The sequence below is a fragment of the Sus scrofa genome, chromosome 4 (assembly GCF_054392235.1).
Source record: "Sus scrofa isolate SSC_HxYL_T2T_F1_AM1 chromosome 4, Sscrofa_HxYL_maternal_Yorkshire_Landrace_v2.0, whole genome shotgun sequence".
In the NCBI taxonomy this organism is placed as follows: domain Eukaryota; kingdom Metazoa; phylum Chordata; class Mammalia; order Artiodactyla; family Suidae; genus Sus; species Sus scrofa.
Genome location: NC_139386.1, coordinates 14,373,925 through 14,390,787, shown reverse-complemented (window position 1 = coordinate 14,390,787; position 16,863 = coordinate 14,373,925). Strand labels below are relative to the sequence as shown.

General features: G+C 52.1%; 1 protein-coding gene and 1 long non-coding RNA gene across 2 annotated transcripts; one reads left to right on the top strand and one right to left on the bottom strand.

Annotated features, from left to right (window-relative positions):
* Positions 1-5,565: 5,565 nt before the first annotated feature.
* Positions 5,566-7,878, bottom strand: LOC146403676 (uncharacterized). Its single transcript, XR_014843369.1, has 2 exons — positions 7,707-7,878; positions 5,566-7,553 (listed from the first exon to the last, which is right to left on the bottom strand). It is a non-coding gene; the product is annotated as an uncharacterized LOC146403676 (long non-coding RNA).
* A 519-nt stretch (positions 7,879-8,397) lies between these two features.
* On the top strand, positions 8,398-16,388 carry TRIB1 (tribbles pseudokinase 1). Its single transcript, XM_021088927.2, has 3 exons — positions 8,398-9,321; positions 11,310-11,602; positions 14,031-16,388. The coding sequence occupies exons 1-3, from the start codon at positions 8,962-8,964 to the stop codon at positions 14,494-14,496; spliced, it is 1,119 nt and encodes a 372-aa protein (XP_020944586.1). The 5' UTR covers positions 8,398-8,961; the 3' UTR covers positions 14,497-16,388.
* The last annotated feature ends 475 nt before the right edge of the window (positions 16,389-16,863 follow it).

Below are 16,863 nucleotides of genomic sequence, written 5' to 3'. Positions count from 1 at the left end.
CGGGCACACACGGCTCCCCTACTCACCTGTCTGGTACTTGGGCTGAGACAGCTGCAGGACAGACTCAGCTGGGTCTTTCATCCGGAGGTCTGCCTGTGGCTTCTCCAGCGCAGGGTTCTCAAGGTAGTCAGACTTCTTATCTGGCCACACACAGTTCCAACGGCAAGTGTCCTGAAGAACCAAGCAGAAGCCTCATGCCCTTTTATGACCTTGGAAGCCCAGAGTGGCACTTTCACCGCATCTGATTGATCCAAGCAGTCCTGAGCTTGTCCAGATTCAGGAGACTGCCTCTCAATAGGAAAAGTGGCAAAGAAGTTGCAGCAATATATTTTTTTTCTTCTTAGGGCCGCACCCGTGGCATATGGAAGTTCCCAGGCTAGGGGTCAAATTGGAGCCAGAGCTGCCGGCCTCCAACACATCGTCAGATCAGAGCTGCGTCTGTGACCTACGCTGTAGCTCACATCAATGCTGGATACCTAATCCACTGAGGGGGGCCAGGGATCAGACCTGCTTCCTCATGGATACTAGTTGGGTTCATAACCTGCTGAGCCACAACGGGAACTCCCCAGAAGAGCATTTTATTTTTTTATTTTTAATTTTGTCTTTGTGTCTTTTCTAGGGCTGCACCTGCGGCATATGGAGGTTCCCAGGCTAGAGGTCTAATCAGAGCTGTAGCTGCCAGCCTATGGCAGAGCCACAGCAATTCGAGATCTGAGCTGTGTCTGTGACCTACACCACAGCTCACGCAACGCGGGATCCTTAACCCACTGAGTGAGGCTAGGGATCGAACCTGCAATCTCATCGTTCTTAGTTGGATTTGTTAACCATTGAGCCATGACGGGAACTCCAAGAAGAGCATTTTATTTTATTTTATTTTTTTATTTTTTTGTCTTTTGTCTTTTTGTCTTTTGTTGTTGTTGTTGTTGTTGTTGTTGCTATTTCTTGGGCCGCTCCCGCGGCATATGGAGGTTCCCAGGCTAGGGGTTGAATCGGAGCTGTAGCCACTGGCCTACGTCAGAGCCACAGCAACGCAGGATCCGAGCCGCGTCTGCAACCTACACCACAGCTCACGGCAACGCCGGATCGTTAACCCACTGAGCAAGGGCAGGGACCGAACCCGCAACCTCATGGTTCCTAGTCGGATTCGTTAACCACTGCGCCACGACGGGAACTCCAAGAAGAGCATTTTAAATGCAAGAGGCAGCCATCAGCATAAGTGGAGGTGAAGGAGAAGGTCTTGGTGGAGCTTCCAGGCATCCTTCATGGAGACCGGACCTCTCTCTTAGACCTGGGCAATCCGGCCCTGCCCTGGCCCTCAGCCTGCTGCATCCGTCCCCACATGGCCAGGGGGTATGGCTACCTAGAGCCTGAACCTGCTGATCCAGACCAAATTCTGGGTTCCTGGGACGGCGGGATTCTCTGCCCCAATGCCCAGAACCTCCAGGAGTCTCTTTCCTGGGTCTGTTTTCCTAAGGTTTTCTGCTGTGCTGCACCTCTAGGCCTGTGGGTCAGGGAAGGGCCAAGGGTGGCACTGCACATGTGAATGCAGTTGGCATGGCCAGGGCCAGCACTGGAGGCCCTGCAGGGGGAGGGCAGAGGCTGGGGTGGGAAGAGAATGGGCATCAGGTCACAGACTCTCGTTTGGTATTCTTGTCCAGGCCCCCACAGATGTTAGGGGGTGGCCTTCAAGGATCTAAGCATTCCTGTGCTCTTTAAACAAACAAACAAACAAACAAACAAAAAGTAAGGGAGTTCCTGTTGTGGCACAGAGGAAACAAATCCAACTACTATCCATGAGGATGCGGGTTTGATCCCAGGCCTCGCTCAGTGGGTTAAGGATCCAGTGTTGCCATGAGCTGTGGTGTAGGTTGAAGATGCAGTTTGGATCCCATGTGGGCTGTGGCTGTGGCTGTGGCTGTGGCTGGCAGTTGTAGGTCTGATTTGACCCCTAGCCTGGGAACTTACATATGACGTGGATGCGGTCCTAAAAAAAAACACCCTCCCCCCAAAAAAATGAAATCATCAAGAAAAGTCAGATATGAGGCTATATTATGACTGTGATTTTTTTTTTTTTTTTTTTTTTTGGCTATGCCCACGGCATATAGGAGTTCCTGGGCCAGGTACTGAACCTGTACCACAACAGTGACAAGGCCAGATCCTTAACTGCCAGGCCACCAGGGAACTCCCACAAATGTTAATTTTCTGTGTATGTGTATGCTTCTGCATGTGAATGCTTGTTTGGGAAAAGGGTAAGTTCTTAAAACATAAAGATTTTTACTGAACTGAAAAAAAAGGAAGCGAACTATTTGGCTAGACTTTCTCTTCACTAGAAGTTGGGTGATATATAAAGCAGAGAGCCAGACTTGAGGTCAGCCCAATTAGGGTTCCCATTCTATCTTGCTGCCTTCCAGCTGTGTGATCCTAGACAAGTTAATCAACTTCTCTGAGCTTTCTTGTGAATCTGTAAAATGGCGGTGATAACTCTTTTACGAGATGACTTTGAATGTGAAAGAAGAGAACAGGCAAGATTCTAGCATATGGGAGGAACTCAATAAGTGTTCATTTATTTATTTTTTATTTTTTATGGCTGCATTGATGGCATATGGAAGTTCCCGGGCCAGGGATCGAATCTGAGCTGCAGCTGAGACCTACGCCACAGCTGTGGCAGTGCTGGATCCTTTAACCCATTGCACCAGGCTAGGGATCGAACCCGCACCTCTGTAGTGACCCAAGCTGGTGTAGTCAGATTCTTAACCCACTGCATTACAGCGGGAACTCCAGGGTTCATTTCTTTTCCAGTTTTTGGAATTGTATTGTAAACGCTAATATCATTTTCTTTAAATATGTCCCAATTTTTTTTTTTTTTTTTGGTTTGTGTATTTGTTTAGAATTTAAAGTGAGGGCATTAGAATTTAATGCCCACTGTGTGTGGCTGCAAAGCCTCATGTACTGTGAAGCCAGAAGGTAGAATTTAGGAGCCCTGGTTGCTCTGTGAATTTCCCTCCACTTTAGAACAGGTAGGATGCTCAGAACCCTTCTAATGGTGCTGCCAGGAACCTACCTGAGCAGGAATGAAAATGAATCAAGCTTGAGCTCATCAATAGCCCAACCTTGTCCAAAAAATTCAATATAGCTCTTCCCACATTACGTAATATGTGATTTCCTGAGAAGCTGGAGGTCAATCCATTCTTTTCCCTAGTTCAACATGTGTTGAGCATCCGGTGTCAGCTCAGCATTGTGCTGAGGCTACAAAGGACACACACACACACACACACACACACACACACACACACACACTGCAGGATGCACAACCTCGAATCTTGTTTTCAAGGTTCTTACATTTTTCCCAAGCTACATCATAAATGTGCCAAAGGAGCTTGCTAATGCCATCACCATGGCTCAGGAGACACTTCTACAATGCAAACAGCCCTTTTAACACAGAGTCACTTCCTAATTCATATCCTATTTACTTATATCTTTGTCAAATTGGATTTTCAAGGACTTTTTCAGCTCTGGCATGTGGCAAGTCTATAATTAATATTTATTGACTAAATGAACATAGTTCAAAATCAAGGCATATTTGGGAGTTCCCATTGTGGCTCAGGGGCTTAAGACCTGCACTAGTATCCATGAAGACTGGGGTTTGATCCCTGGCCTCACTCAGTGGATTAAGGATCTGGTGTTGCCATGAGATGGAGCTGCTATGTAAGTCACAGGCTTGTCTCAGACCTGGCATTGCTGTGGCTGTGGTATAGGCCGGCAGCTGCAGCTCTGATTCAACCCCTAGCCTGAGAACTTCCATATGCCGCGGGTGCAGCCCTATGAAGGAAAAAAATGAAGGCATATTCATATCTGATAAGCACATTTGCGTGTGAGCAGATAATTCAAAAGGACTTTTCACATGTTTGTAGCTATTAGTTTCCATAAGAATCTTGTGGGGGAAGAAAACAGGGCTTCATTATACCTATTTCACAGGTGAGACAATTGAGGCCTCTAAAGAACAACTGGCTTCCTCACTTCAGTATCTGAAAAGTCTGATGGCAGTCCAGATGTTGCCAGCAGGGAAACCCCCAGCAATGAAATCAAGACAATTTTAGCTCACATGTCCTCTTGGCTGATCTGATCTCAGGCCTTGCCAAAAAAACATGTCCATTTTCCCAGGCATCCAGGATGGAGGCCCCCAAAGTTTCTGCCCCTTCTTTCTCTGTATGCTGGTGCCTTCCAGGGCTATAGACATTCAAGTCTGAAATCTGTGCCCTGTCCTCCAGGCCCCTGTCATCGCCCAAATGTCTGTTCTCCTTCCCTGCCTCTCATCTCAGGCTCTCCTTGGGAGTGACCCTCTGCCCCTGAGTATATTTATTTGGTCGATACTCACTAAGCCCCAACTTCGTAACAGTCACTGGGCTGGGAACTGAAGACACGAGGTGAGTAAGACATGGCACCTGCCCTCTGGCACACAGCTGAGCGGACAGGGCCATGAGAGAAATCTAGATGGAGGCTTCAACAGCCCTTGGCAGGACATTTAAATCTGAGTGCAGTGCAGGGGAAATCTGACTGGTGTTTGGAAGGATGAATAGGAGTTCATCAGGTTGGCAGGGGTGGGGTGGGAATTCCAGCAGGGGAAAAAGCCCATCAAAAATGACGAGGTGCGGAGTTCCCGTCGTGGCTCAGTGGTTAACAAATCTGGCTAGGAACCATGAGGTTTTGGGTTCGATCCCTGGCCTTGCTCAGTGGGTCAAGGATCTGGCATTGCCATGAGCTGTGGTGTAGGTCACAGATGCGGCTCGGATCCCCACGTTGCAGTGGCTGTGGTGTAGGCCGGTGGCTACAGCTCCGATTAGACCCCCAGCCTGGGAACCTCCATATGCCGCAGAAGCAGCCCTGGAAATGGCAAAAAGACAAAAAAAAAAAAAAAAAAATTCGAGGTGTGAATTGGCAAGATGTGTTTGGGGCCCCACCAGGAGCTGGCATGGGTGGGGTGCTGGCAAGGAGACAAGAAAGCTGAGGGTGGAAAGAGAAGTTTGGATGTTATCCGAGGGTCCCTGCAAGGTTTTTAGGCCAGGGCCCGAGATGATCAAATTTCAATGTTAGAAAAAGGACTCTGATGGCTGTGTGGGGAATGGATTGAGGGAGCTCAAGCACACATTTTGTGTAGTCACCGTTACATCTCGGGCGCCTCCCAGGAACACAGGCAGAGGAGGTGCTCGGGGTATGCGGCAGGGATGAGGGAGTGACCCCATTAGGAGTTTACTACAGAAATCCAGGAGCAAAAGTGCAGGGCTTATATCAGTCAGGAAAACAGAACCCAGGCCGGGAAATTCAATGGGAAGAATTAAAGCAGGGAGCCAGTTACAAAGGTCTGGGAAGAACAGAAGCCAAAGAGAGCAAAACAACACGGTAGGGGGGTAGTCCAGAGATTAGCAGCTGGAAGCTACTTCTACCCTAGGGCTGGAGGGACAAAAGCGGTGGGTGTCACTTCTTCCCTGGAGCCAGAGTGCCTTGAGAGAGCCGGGACGAAGGAGGAGGAAAGGGGAGGGCGGGTCTCCCAGGAAGTGGACTCCGATGGAGATTAGCACGCAGGTTTATTAAGGAATGCTTTTGGAAGGGGAGGAAAGGAACACGACAGGGCTGGATGCAATCTCCAGAAAGAATTCAGATGACCCTAAATTGCCGGGCTGAAGCTGGGATGCCCTTCAGAGGGGGCTCAAATTGAGGCAAGGAGGCTGAACCTGTGTACTCCACAGTCACTTGTCATTGGATGTGGACCTCCTGGGAAAGGAGTGTGAACTTGAACAAGGCAGCCTTTCTCAGTCCAGGCGGTTTCCAAAATGGATTTACAAAAGGCAGCCAGGGGAGTGGAAGGTGGGGTGGGCATGGGTGGATAATTCCTTCTATCCAGTAGGAGGATCTGGCAGCCACACAGACGGGCTGTCTGGGGAAGGGGAATGGGGCGGGATAAAGGTCTGGAGCCACAGAAGAGGTGCGGCCATTGTCCCAAGCAGTCCCGTCTCCCTCCAGGGCTTCCCTCTGGGCAAAATGGGCTGCAAGCCAGTGGCCAAGGGAGCTTGAGACATAGTCTGCAAGGAGAGTTAGGAGGGGAGGGCAGGGGATGGCTCTGAGAGCAAGCAGATCTAGGATGGACCCAGGGACAACCCAGTGGGGGACAGGAAAAAGGCGGATTCATGAGGAAATCGCTGCTAAAGATTCTGGACCCGGGGGTGGCGATGCCTTTCTCTTCGAAGAGGCAGGAAAGGGGGTGTGCACTTCGAGGAAGATGCTGATGGTCCACGCTGAGTTTGCCATCCTAGTGCAGATGCTAAGCTGGCAGCTCAGTGGGTCTTGAATAGCTGGCACAAAATCAATGTGAAAGAGAGAAAATCAGGGCTCTCTCCCAGTTATAAGACCAAGTGCATCCTCCTCAGCCAGAATTGGAGCTCTTCTTGTTTTCCCCAAGGACTTCTGCAGGCTCAGCTCCACCTGGGCAGGCACTCTGGCCTCTAAAGTTCCCCACTTCCTTGCTCTCTTCTCCCCCCACCCCCCCCCGCAACTTCTTACAGCCCCACACATGCCCCCAGGTCAACCGCTTCTAGATGGAATCCTCCCTAACCCCTCTCTTCCCTCTGCAAATTGTAATCTGTTTTTTGAGTACCCACAAGTGCTTAAGAGCTTGAATGCTCCACCTTTTAGTAGTGATTTGATCACAGCAAGTAACTTCGTCTTTGCAGGCTTCTCCCTCTTGAAAAGGGGCAAAAAATAACCCAACGGGGTGGCTGTAAGACTGCAGTGACTATGTGTAAAGTGCTAAGAACTGTGCCTGGCATTTTACAGACCTCAATTAACGTTAGCTATTATTATTTTAATGCTCAATCTTCTAATCCCCAGCGTCTAGCTCTTACTAGATGCTTCATTAGTATTTGCTGAATGAATGGAGATTTAATATGGAAAAAATTTATCCTTGGGGCTCGACCTGGTTTTAGAAAATGAAATTTTTAGTACAAGGGCAGAAGGGATTCTGATAATAGCTATGTACGCTGGGTGTCCAGGGACTCCAAATCGACCTGGTTCTTGAAAGAAAGAAAAACGATAGATTCTAGGTTGCTTTTTCATGGAGCTTTGTGCAGCGTCTGACACACATTTCGCGCTCACCGCAATCACGTTGCACGAGTGCACGCACACGCCCTGGCAGGGCTGCCCGGGTGTAGGAAGTATCACTGTCGGTGGCAGAATGACTCCCACTCCGCTACCCGGCCACCACGGAACTGGGCTGGGCTGGCCCCGGGGCCCCAGACCCTGCAGGGCGTGTGGAGGCCGGGGAGGGGGCTAGAATCCAGCGGCGGCCACGTGGGCCCCTTCCGCCCTCTCCCCACATCCTTTGTTTCCCACCGGCCCCGGCTCAGGAAGCTCTTTCTGCGAGTCACCGCGAAGGGGCGGCCGGGGAGCCTGGAGAAGCTATTTCCGTGCAATCCCGGCGGGCGGCAGGCGCGGGAGGGGCGTGGAGGTGGAGGCAGCGCAGAAGGCCCAGTGTTTGCTTTTATTTCATCCAACAGAAGGTTCTATTTGTGGAAGCGAACAGACGCTGGGGATTAGAGCTGGGAGGGGGCAGGAAAAGGAAAAAAAAAAAAACAAAAAACCACATCCACAACCACGCATAGGTCTTCCCCGGAACTACCGCGTGGGGGTGAATGAGTGATTCTGGAATTCATCACCTTCTCTCTCTTCCTTTCCGCCGACTACCGCCGGGCCTCGCGACGCCCACGGCTCCAACCGGAGGTCCCAGGGCGCGGGGCGGTCGGTTGCGGGGGGAGATCCCCAGGGCAAAAGGCGTCACCGCGCGGCTGCAGCGAGCAGCGGGTGCAGCGAGCCTTGGTGCGCGCGCCCGCAGTCCATTGTGCTCGGTGTGAATGGGGAGCGCGCACCAATCAGCGGTCGCTTCGCCCCCCACGGCCCCACCCCTCCCGCCCACTTCCCGGGGACCCTGACGTCACGGGAACTTTTCCTCCACCCCCTCCTCCAGCTTCTAGCTTTGAGCCCGCTGCCTGCCGGAGGGCGCGCGCCGCCTCCTGCTTAGCCCAGCCCGGGGGGCGTGTGCGCGCGCCCCAGCCAGCTCGGGACACACCACCTGCGCCAGAGCGCGCGCTGCCCGGAGCATCCCAGCCCTCGGGCCACCCCCATCGCCCCCGCCGACCCAGCTCCTCCTCCCTCCTCCCAGCCTCCCCCCCCCCTCTCCGGTGACTGCTCGCCCAGCGGCAGGGCCCGAGTCGTCGCAGCCACCTCATTGCACAACCCGGCTTCCCAACTGTTTACACAGCCCGGCCTGTGAGTGTATGTGTGTATACAGCGTGAGTCACCGGGAGGCGGAGGAGGTGGAGGAAAAGGAGAAGGAGGAGTGCACTGGCCAGGATCGGTGCTGCGCACACACTCACTCACTCACACTCAGTCACTCTCTCTGAGCGCGTCTCGCTCGGGCACACTCACGCCGGGAGCCCGGAGCGCGCAGGATCCCGAGCGCCGCGGAAAAGTTGCTCCGGCTTTGGCCCCGAGACTTATTGCTTTGGGAAGTGCATTTGCTCCGTGGCTCCGCCGAGCCTGCGGAATCCTGTACTCGCTGTTTCGGACCTCGGTAAGGCCAGCCACCGCCACCTCTGCCTCCCTGACTGTCGGCAGCCTCGACAACAATAGCGGCGGCCGCCCCCTGCCAGGTGCCCGGAGCCGATACCGCGGGGGTCTGAGGACCCGAGCCGGCCTCCCACCCCGGGACGCGCAGCCACGGTGGTTCTCGCGTGTACCGCCAGCGCCGGGGAGAGGCTCCGGCTTTGCCCCCCGTGGGGGCCGAACCAAGCTCCGTCTGCAAACTCCATCCTGCGGGCTGGAATACGTCGCGGCGCCGGCGCCGACCCCGTCGCGCCTTCCCGCGCCGATCCGAGGACGTACAAAGCCGGGGCCGTCCCGGCGCCGGACGGGATGCGGGTCGGTCCCGTGCGCTCTGCTATGAGCGGCGTCTCGCAGCCCCGAGCCCCGGCCTTGCTGCTCCCGGCCGGCCGGGGCGCTCCTGCCAAACGCCTGCTGGACGCGGACGACGCGGCGGCGGTGGCGGCCAAGTGCCCACGTCTCTCCGAGTGCTCAAACCCTCCGGACTACCTCAGCCCCCCTGGCTCTCCCTGCAGCCCGCAGCCTCCGCCCGCCGCGCCCGGGGCTGGCGGCGGCTCCGGGAGCGCGCCGGGGCCCAGCCGCATCGCCGACTACCTGCTGCTGCCCCTGGCCGAGCGCGAACATGTGTCCCGGGCGCTGTGCATCCACACGGGCCGCGAGCTGCGCTGCAAGGTAGGCACCCGGAGGCCGAGGCCGAGCGGAGGTCGCGGGGTGGGGAGACACGGTGGCAGCAGAGTTATTTGGGGTTTCCTCAGACGACGCCCGGGGGCCGAAGGTGCCACCAGCGCTTGGGCTTAGGGCAAGGCGGATAAGTGTGTTTGAGTCCGGCAAGGTAGCATTGGACCGGGTTCACTATAAGGGATTGAGGGGTTCGGATGGAGTGGTATAATGGGGTCTTGGCGGTCAAGAGGAAGTGCGGTCCTCAGTTTTTTTTCTCTATGATTTCCTTAATGCCCAGTTTAGCGTGTGGCGTTCCACATAAGTTGTGGAATTGGTGGAATTGAAATGGATTCCAGGGCCATGCCTTTCCCCTTTTCTCATTCTCCTCGCTTCCCACTCCCTCCCCCCGCCCCTTGTTCTGGAGGGACGCCCTGCAGTGGGTTCCTCCTTGGAGCTTGGAGCAGCTGGCAGCTCTCTTGCTGGGGCTGCGAGGCATCCTGGCTCAGCTGCGGGTGATAGGGGGGCGGGCAGCCCGTGTCGGGCTCGGGTCTTGGGAATTCCGGTTGGAACCTGCGCTGGGACAGGGACCCTGTCCTCCCCGAGAGCAGTCTGAGGGGACCTTCCAATCAGGGCGGGGGAACTTGACGGGAGGAGGAGTGTTGGAAAGCCTACACTGGCTAGGAACCCTGGTATCCATTCGTGTCTTGATTTTCCGGCCAGCGATTTTCTTTTGAACATTAGGGATTCCATCCAGGAGATACAACTCCTGGAAACAGGATCCTGCGCGCGCTCCTCCTGCGCCCACAGACGCAGAACAGTCCCACAGTCCATCTACGCTTTGCGAGCTGCACGCCCGGGCCTCACACATCCCCGAGAACCCTCCAGGCTGCTCCTTTTTACCTGAAAGATAGGATCACCCCTCAGTTCAAGTCGCTCTTGGGTTTTCCGCGACTCACCTGACCCTCACCTTCCCGTCCCTGGGCTCGCTGCTGCCACCTACTGTCCGACCCGAACGAAACTTCAAAGGCATAATCGAGCCCGGTTGAAAGGGGGGAAAAATCTTTTCTTCTGGGTCGCTGGGGCTGTGAACTGTTTTGGGAAGAGAATGAGTGTGGGTTGGGGTGGGAGGAAGGGGGCAGCAGAGAGATTTCTGGAGCTGGTTCCAGAGCAGTCAGGCCTCAGAGGTGGGGTGGGTCTGGTCATTGTGCAACCCCTTCCAGTTCCTCCCAGCAGATAATAGCTGAATCCAGATGGTGACAGCCCGTGTGTCACCGTTTCCAGTCGAGTCTAGGATATGAGTAACCGGACTAAACAAAAGGCCCTTAAAGAGACCAGCCAGCTTCTTAGAGGAGATGCTGCCCATTTCCGGGGTGAAGGGGGGAGGGGAGAGATAAATAAATGAAAAAAACCCCGGAGAGAATCGTATGGTCCTGTGGGAATTTTAACTCAAGAGTACATCTCCCTGAGCCTCAGCAGGTTGCTTAGGGCTGTGTTGACAGTCAGTCCCTCTTTCTTTCTCTCTGGGAGTCATCTGTTCCTCTGTCTGATGGCAGAGCTGCATGTTCTTTAGCCCGTGCTTCCACTTGGAGGCTGCGGAGTCGTACATTTCCAGGGCTCCTGGAGATCCCTGGGGGACCTCTAGCAGTCACTTTGCCTAGCATTACCTGCCGATAAGGAAGGGCCACAGAGGATGGTGACGAAGGAGCTTAGTTAGCTCTTTGGAGCTGGTGGCCTCAGGGGAAGCCATACATAGAAGACTTCTTTCCAACCATCCATATGGTAGCTCTTTGGATATTTGCTCAACCAGAGCCCAAGATGCTCCTGGTTCTCGGTGCTGGGGGCTGCATCAGTTGGGGTTGCTGAGCTAAGGGGGTGGAGGGGAAATGAATGGAGCCTTGCTTCCATCAAAGCCTGGAGAGGGAGAACTGCAGCCCAGCCCAGGATCTGGGAGGCAGCCTCTGCTTTTCTAGCCTCCTAAGTGGGTCACCTTCTCTCTGCAGGTGTTTCCCATTAAACACTACCAGGACAAAATCCGGCCTTACATCCAGCTGCCATCACACAGGAACATCACTGGCATCGTGGAAGTGATCCTCGGGGAAACCAAGGCCTATGTCTTCTTTGAAAGGGACTTTGGGGACATGCACTCCTATGTGCGCAGCCGGAAGAGGCTGCGGGAGGAGGAGGCCGCCCGGCTCTTCAAGCAGATCGTCTCTGCCGTTGCCCACTGCCACCAGTCGGCCATCGTGCTGGGGGACCTGAAGCTTAGGAAATTTGTCTTCTCCACGGAGGAGAGGTGAGCGGCCCCCACAGCCCCTCCTCTGCCTTTTGGGCACCAAAACGAAGGTGGTAGAGCCATTAGGTGCAGTGTGTTGGTTCAAACACCACCAAGCTCTCAGCTGTCCCAGAGTTAGTATTTAGGGGTCCCCTCCTGAGGAGCCAAGGCCAAGGTTGGTTATGCGGCCCCCTTGTGGATGTGGCGTGGGGACCCCTTGGTGCATCTGGGGGATGTCACATGATGACAGGATGCCCTCCCCACTTCTACCCGGGATCCGTTTTATCACATTGTCATCAGAAAGGTCAGCTCTTCTGGGGTACAGATGTCAACCTGCATCATTCCTAGAGGACATCTTCGAATCCTTGTTTATACTGAGCGGGTTTGTTTCGTTCTGTGTGTTTGGCTTTTGTACCCAGTAAATATCACAGAGCTAGTCAGCCTGTTGTATTTGCAGAATTCCGTCTCCTTCCTTCACTCCGCACTCCTGTTCCATGTCAGGCCTGCCCCCCCCATATTTTCTCCACGTTCTCTAGTGACTTTTTAGACATCTTGTTTGGCTCCATCTTCAGAAAATAGCTACACTGAATAATAAATGGAAGTTGGCTGGAATTGGTTGCTAAATATAGATCCTGACTTACCTCATAAAGAACAAGATGAGCTCGATAAGACAATAATGAGACATTAAGATTCAGAGCTGAGGTTTCAGACAAGAGAATTCAGGAAGCCGCAGGAGATAAACCTTACCTGATTTTAAGAGGTGGGGCCACATCCCTAGTGGAAAGATTAAAAAGCAATACTATTGTATGATTGCAGAGGTGGGTGGGTGTTATTTTGTGGTAGCCATGCAAGCAGGGCTCACTCCACCTGTGCCTTTTTTACCCTGAAGTTATTCAGGCCCTGTGAAAAAGGGCAGGGTTGAGTTGCCAGAAAGCAAGGCTTTGTGCCTGACCTTGCATAAGTATTAGAACACACTGATTAGCAAAGAAAAGCAAAGTATTGGCAATGAAGAAGTTTCCAATTCCTGGAACACACTCTTAGATATGGTGATGTATTTTCTGAAACATGCCTTACACACCTCCTTGCTGACTTTTGAAATCCGCATTGCACAGGCAGATGTCATGTGCATGGCGTTTGGCAACCCGAGGGTTAAGCAATGGCAGGCTGACGCTATTCGTGTAACCAGCACAGGTGCAGGGTTTTAGTACTACAGCAGCCAATCAGCGGCAGACAGTGTGGGTTGAGTCATATTTTCCGTTTACAGAACCAATGGGTATTTTACATAACGACGGGGAGGTCAGGCTGAGGACATACCGAAGTTAGCACATGTATACTACACTCCAGGGAACAGGAAGGCAGGAAGAAAAAAAAAAAAAAAAACAAGTAGACCTTTGAGAGGAAAAGGAATTGACCCAGTAGCCTGTACGAAATGTTTGCATTTAACTTCACAACAAGTGACTTACTGAAACAGGGCTGGGAGGAGCCCAAGTGGCCACCAGATATTGGAGGCTCCCCATGTGGCTCTGGGCTTTGGGGGAACCAAGGGGCTTGAGAGGTTGGATCGGAACAAAGAGGCACCTGCAGCCTCATCAGAGGCTTGACTAAAGATTTTTCAAACTTTTAGTTTTTACCTGAACAGAGAAAATATGCTCAAGTGTTGATGTGTCATCCTTGTGTGTGTGTGTGTGTGCGCGCACGTGCGCAGGCTTTTTAGGGCTCCTACATCTTTTAAATCCATCAGCCGCTTCTCTGTCTTCTTTGTCCAGGTTAAGCATTCTTTGCAGTGAAACATCCCAATAAATGTAATTAATATTCCTTGTACTTGTACGCACAGTCATCACAGCTCGGGCTCAGGTGGACAGAGTTCCCTCTGTGTGTGTATGTCAACGTGAGCAGGAGTGCTAACAACCTGTGGGTAATAACAGTGACCTTAGACTCCACTTTCTGTACTGTTCTCTAAGGCAAAGCGTGGGTCCCAGGAGCCCTGGCAGTCCCTGGCCTGCTAAGAGATAAGATCGGCTTGTAGGATGCGCAGGCTTTCCCTGAAGAATTAGGATCAACTGCTCTTCCCTGATAGCTTTTGGAGAAAAGTCAGCATTCCCTGAGACAGGCTCCCACTGCTGCAATGTGAATTGTGTAAATTGTGTAACTCTTGTTCGGTAGGATCTCTCGTATAAGCTGCAGCATGATGAATAGTATTTGGGGCTTTGCATCATACCCTCCACCCCAGGCGCTCTCTGAATACTTTGCAAATGTTTATTGCAGTTTGTATTGGTTTGTGAAATCCTGAGTCCTCCTGGGTGGTTGCAAGGCACTGCGTACTGGACAAAGGGGTAACTGGCATTCCTCCAGCCTCTGCGAGGAGCGCCTGTGGGCGCTGTTATTGGGAGGGCCCTGTTTTTCAGAGCAGCTGATCTGGAAGTAATGGCTTGCTTCCTCTCTCCTGCAGAACCCAGCTCCGACTGGAGAGCCTCGAAGATACACACATCATTAAGGGAGAAGATGATGCTCTATCAGACAAACACGGCTGCCCCGCCTACGTGAGCCCGGAGATCCTGAACACCACAGGGACCTACTCCGGGAAAGCGGCCGACGTTTGGAGCCTCGGGGTGATGCTCTACACCCTTTTGGTGGGACGCTACCCCTTCCATGACTCAGACCCCAGTGCCCTTTTCTCCAAAATCCGACGTGGACAGTTCTGCATTCCCGACCACATTTCCCCCAAAGCCAGGTGCCTCATTCGCAGCCTCCTGAGACGGGAGCCTTCCGAGAGACTTACGGCTCCCGAGATCTTACTCCATCCCTGGTTCCAGTCGGTCTTGGAACCTGGGTACGTGGACCCAGAAATAGGAACTTCCGATCAGATTGTTCCAGAGTACCAGGAGGACAGCGACATCAGTTCCTTCTTCTGCTAATCCCCAAACCTCAGAAACCTCATTAATTCTCACACATGGCATTTCTGTATCTAAAGATGGACAGGCCTTTGGGCGTGGGGCCGACCGGACCCATGACGGCGTTAGGACCGTTGGACTCGGCGTGGCACCCCTCTTAATGGTCCCGATGAGTGACTGGGCGCGAGCAGTGTACACTCTGATTGGCTGCCCTGCGGGGGTGTGCCGACTATCCCTTTGTCTGATTGGGTGGGGGTTCCACGTCTTTTATAGGTGGCAAGGCGTATGGATATCCTACAGCGTGTGATCAAGTGAAATGAACTTGAACACTCTAAAGGGAGAGGACGTGAATCGCCCAATGGCATTTGGGGCAATAACCTTCATTTTTAACAGGGTGACACATAATTTGGGCCAATAAACCTGCCATCTTCGAACTTGTCTCTGATAGCCAGACTTTCGCTACCCCAGCTCCTCTGATCGGAAAGTTTCTGTTTTCCGGTTTGGTTTAACACTCACCCTTTCTTCCGTGTTTTTGGAGCAGACTGTTTCAGGGGCATAGGAGCCCGCCTGGACCGTGAATCCCGACTCTCCTCCATCTCCTGCCAAGACCCCATTTGCACTAATGCTTTCTGACCTTGAAATGTGCCCCTCCCTCCCCTTCTCTGTAGAAGCACTTACCAGCTAACTGTGGAAAAGTATCACAAAAGTTGCAAACTTCTGGCTATTTCAGAACTCTAAATTCAGAGGGAGAGACTGAAGACTTTGAAAAAGAATTTGAGCACTTGGAAACCGTGAGCTTTCTTGGTTCCCCTCAAATATGTTAGCATTTATCCTTTAGGTTTTTTTTCCCCAAGACCATCTCAGGGTGGAACATTGTGTCTAGGAGAAGAAAGATAAGAAGTCTCCCCATTCCCTCTCCCCAGAGCAAATGTTAAACATCTTTGTACTAAAGAGAAAGTGAATTTTGGATAGTCGTAGACAGTTCTCAGACTACCCTCCGGAATTATGCTTTCATCCGCTATGGGTATAGTCTGCAGTTTTGCATGACGAGTTTTTAATATTTCAGAGGTGGTGTGCTTTATGAATACATCTGCGTCATCCGTATCTGGAATGAAATAGCAAGCCCCAAATCTTTAAAGTCGAAGGGACTTTTAACAGTCCTCTAGTTCAAGTTCTTTTCTTTTTCTGCCACCTCCCCAATGCAGAAATCCATACCTGTCCCACCCCCCCCCACCTCCCCACCCCCGCCTCCAGCTTCTTTCACAGGTGGGACTCCAACCTCTGCTGGAATGCTTTCAGAGATGGGAACTCACTACCTGCGAAAGATAGAGCTTAACAGAGAAACTGCAATTTGCATTAAAAAAAACAAGTACAGAGGAAATAAAATATCAGTAGCTGTCTCAGACAGTACTGCAATCAGATGGTTAAACGGGTAAACCAAACATGCTGTATTTTGAGAAATGGCACAAAGACAGGCAGTCACCTTTAAGGGCTACGCCTAGGCAAACTACTAACATGCATTGTGAGAATACCGTGCATACCTCACGTACTGTGTACCTTGTACATATATTGTACCTTTTATACATATGTCCGATTATTTCTTGTTTTGGCTCTGATGCTTTGTTCTGTTTGTGTCTGTCTGAATAACCTGCGTGTCTAAGACCACGTGAAATGTGAATGATCGTTGGCAATATTACTTCGACAGAATCATGGGACTCGGAAGAGAGAGGACAGAGGCCTTTGTGGCACTGACACTCTCGTGGTTGCGTGACTATTGTATCTGTGATACATGACCCGGCTGAGGACTCTGGGCTGGCTGGGGCTTCGAAACACTAGATCCTTCCTGTACATGTGTATATATGTGAGATGGCCATTTCTGACTTGTAGAGAAATTTTAATAAATCTGGTTTCGTAAATAGGTGCAGTGACTTTCTTTGGAGTCCAGTCCACTTCCTGCTGGGGATGCAGAGGTCTCTGGCCTCGGGGCCTGGAATCTCGAGGGGGAGATGGAGAAGCAGACAGATGATGATTATTCCATATAACCTTTGACAGAGCTGAGCCCATCTGCTTTTTCCATTGACGTGGCCACATCCATTTTGATGAGTGAAAGCAATTTGGTCAAGTCAGGTTGGTGAGGGCTGTGAGATGAATTTAGAGTCGAGAGGCATTTGGAGAGGAGCATCCATAAATAAGTCTTGAGATGTAAGAATCCCTCTGGCTTTTGGTCTTTTTAAATTTAGGGACCCTTGAGAATTTGATGCCAGCTTTGAATACTTCTCAGAAATATACATGCATGTCCAACAGAATCTTGTAATTTCAGAAGCCCAACTACATCTCTGAAGACATCACAGGACTTCCTGTTGAGAGTCAACCTCTCCCCTCCCCTCCCCC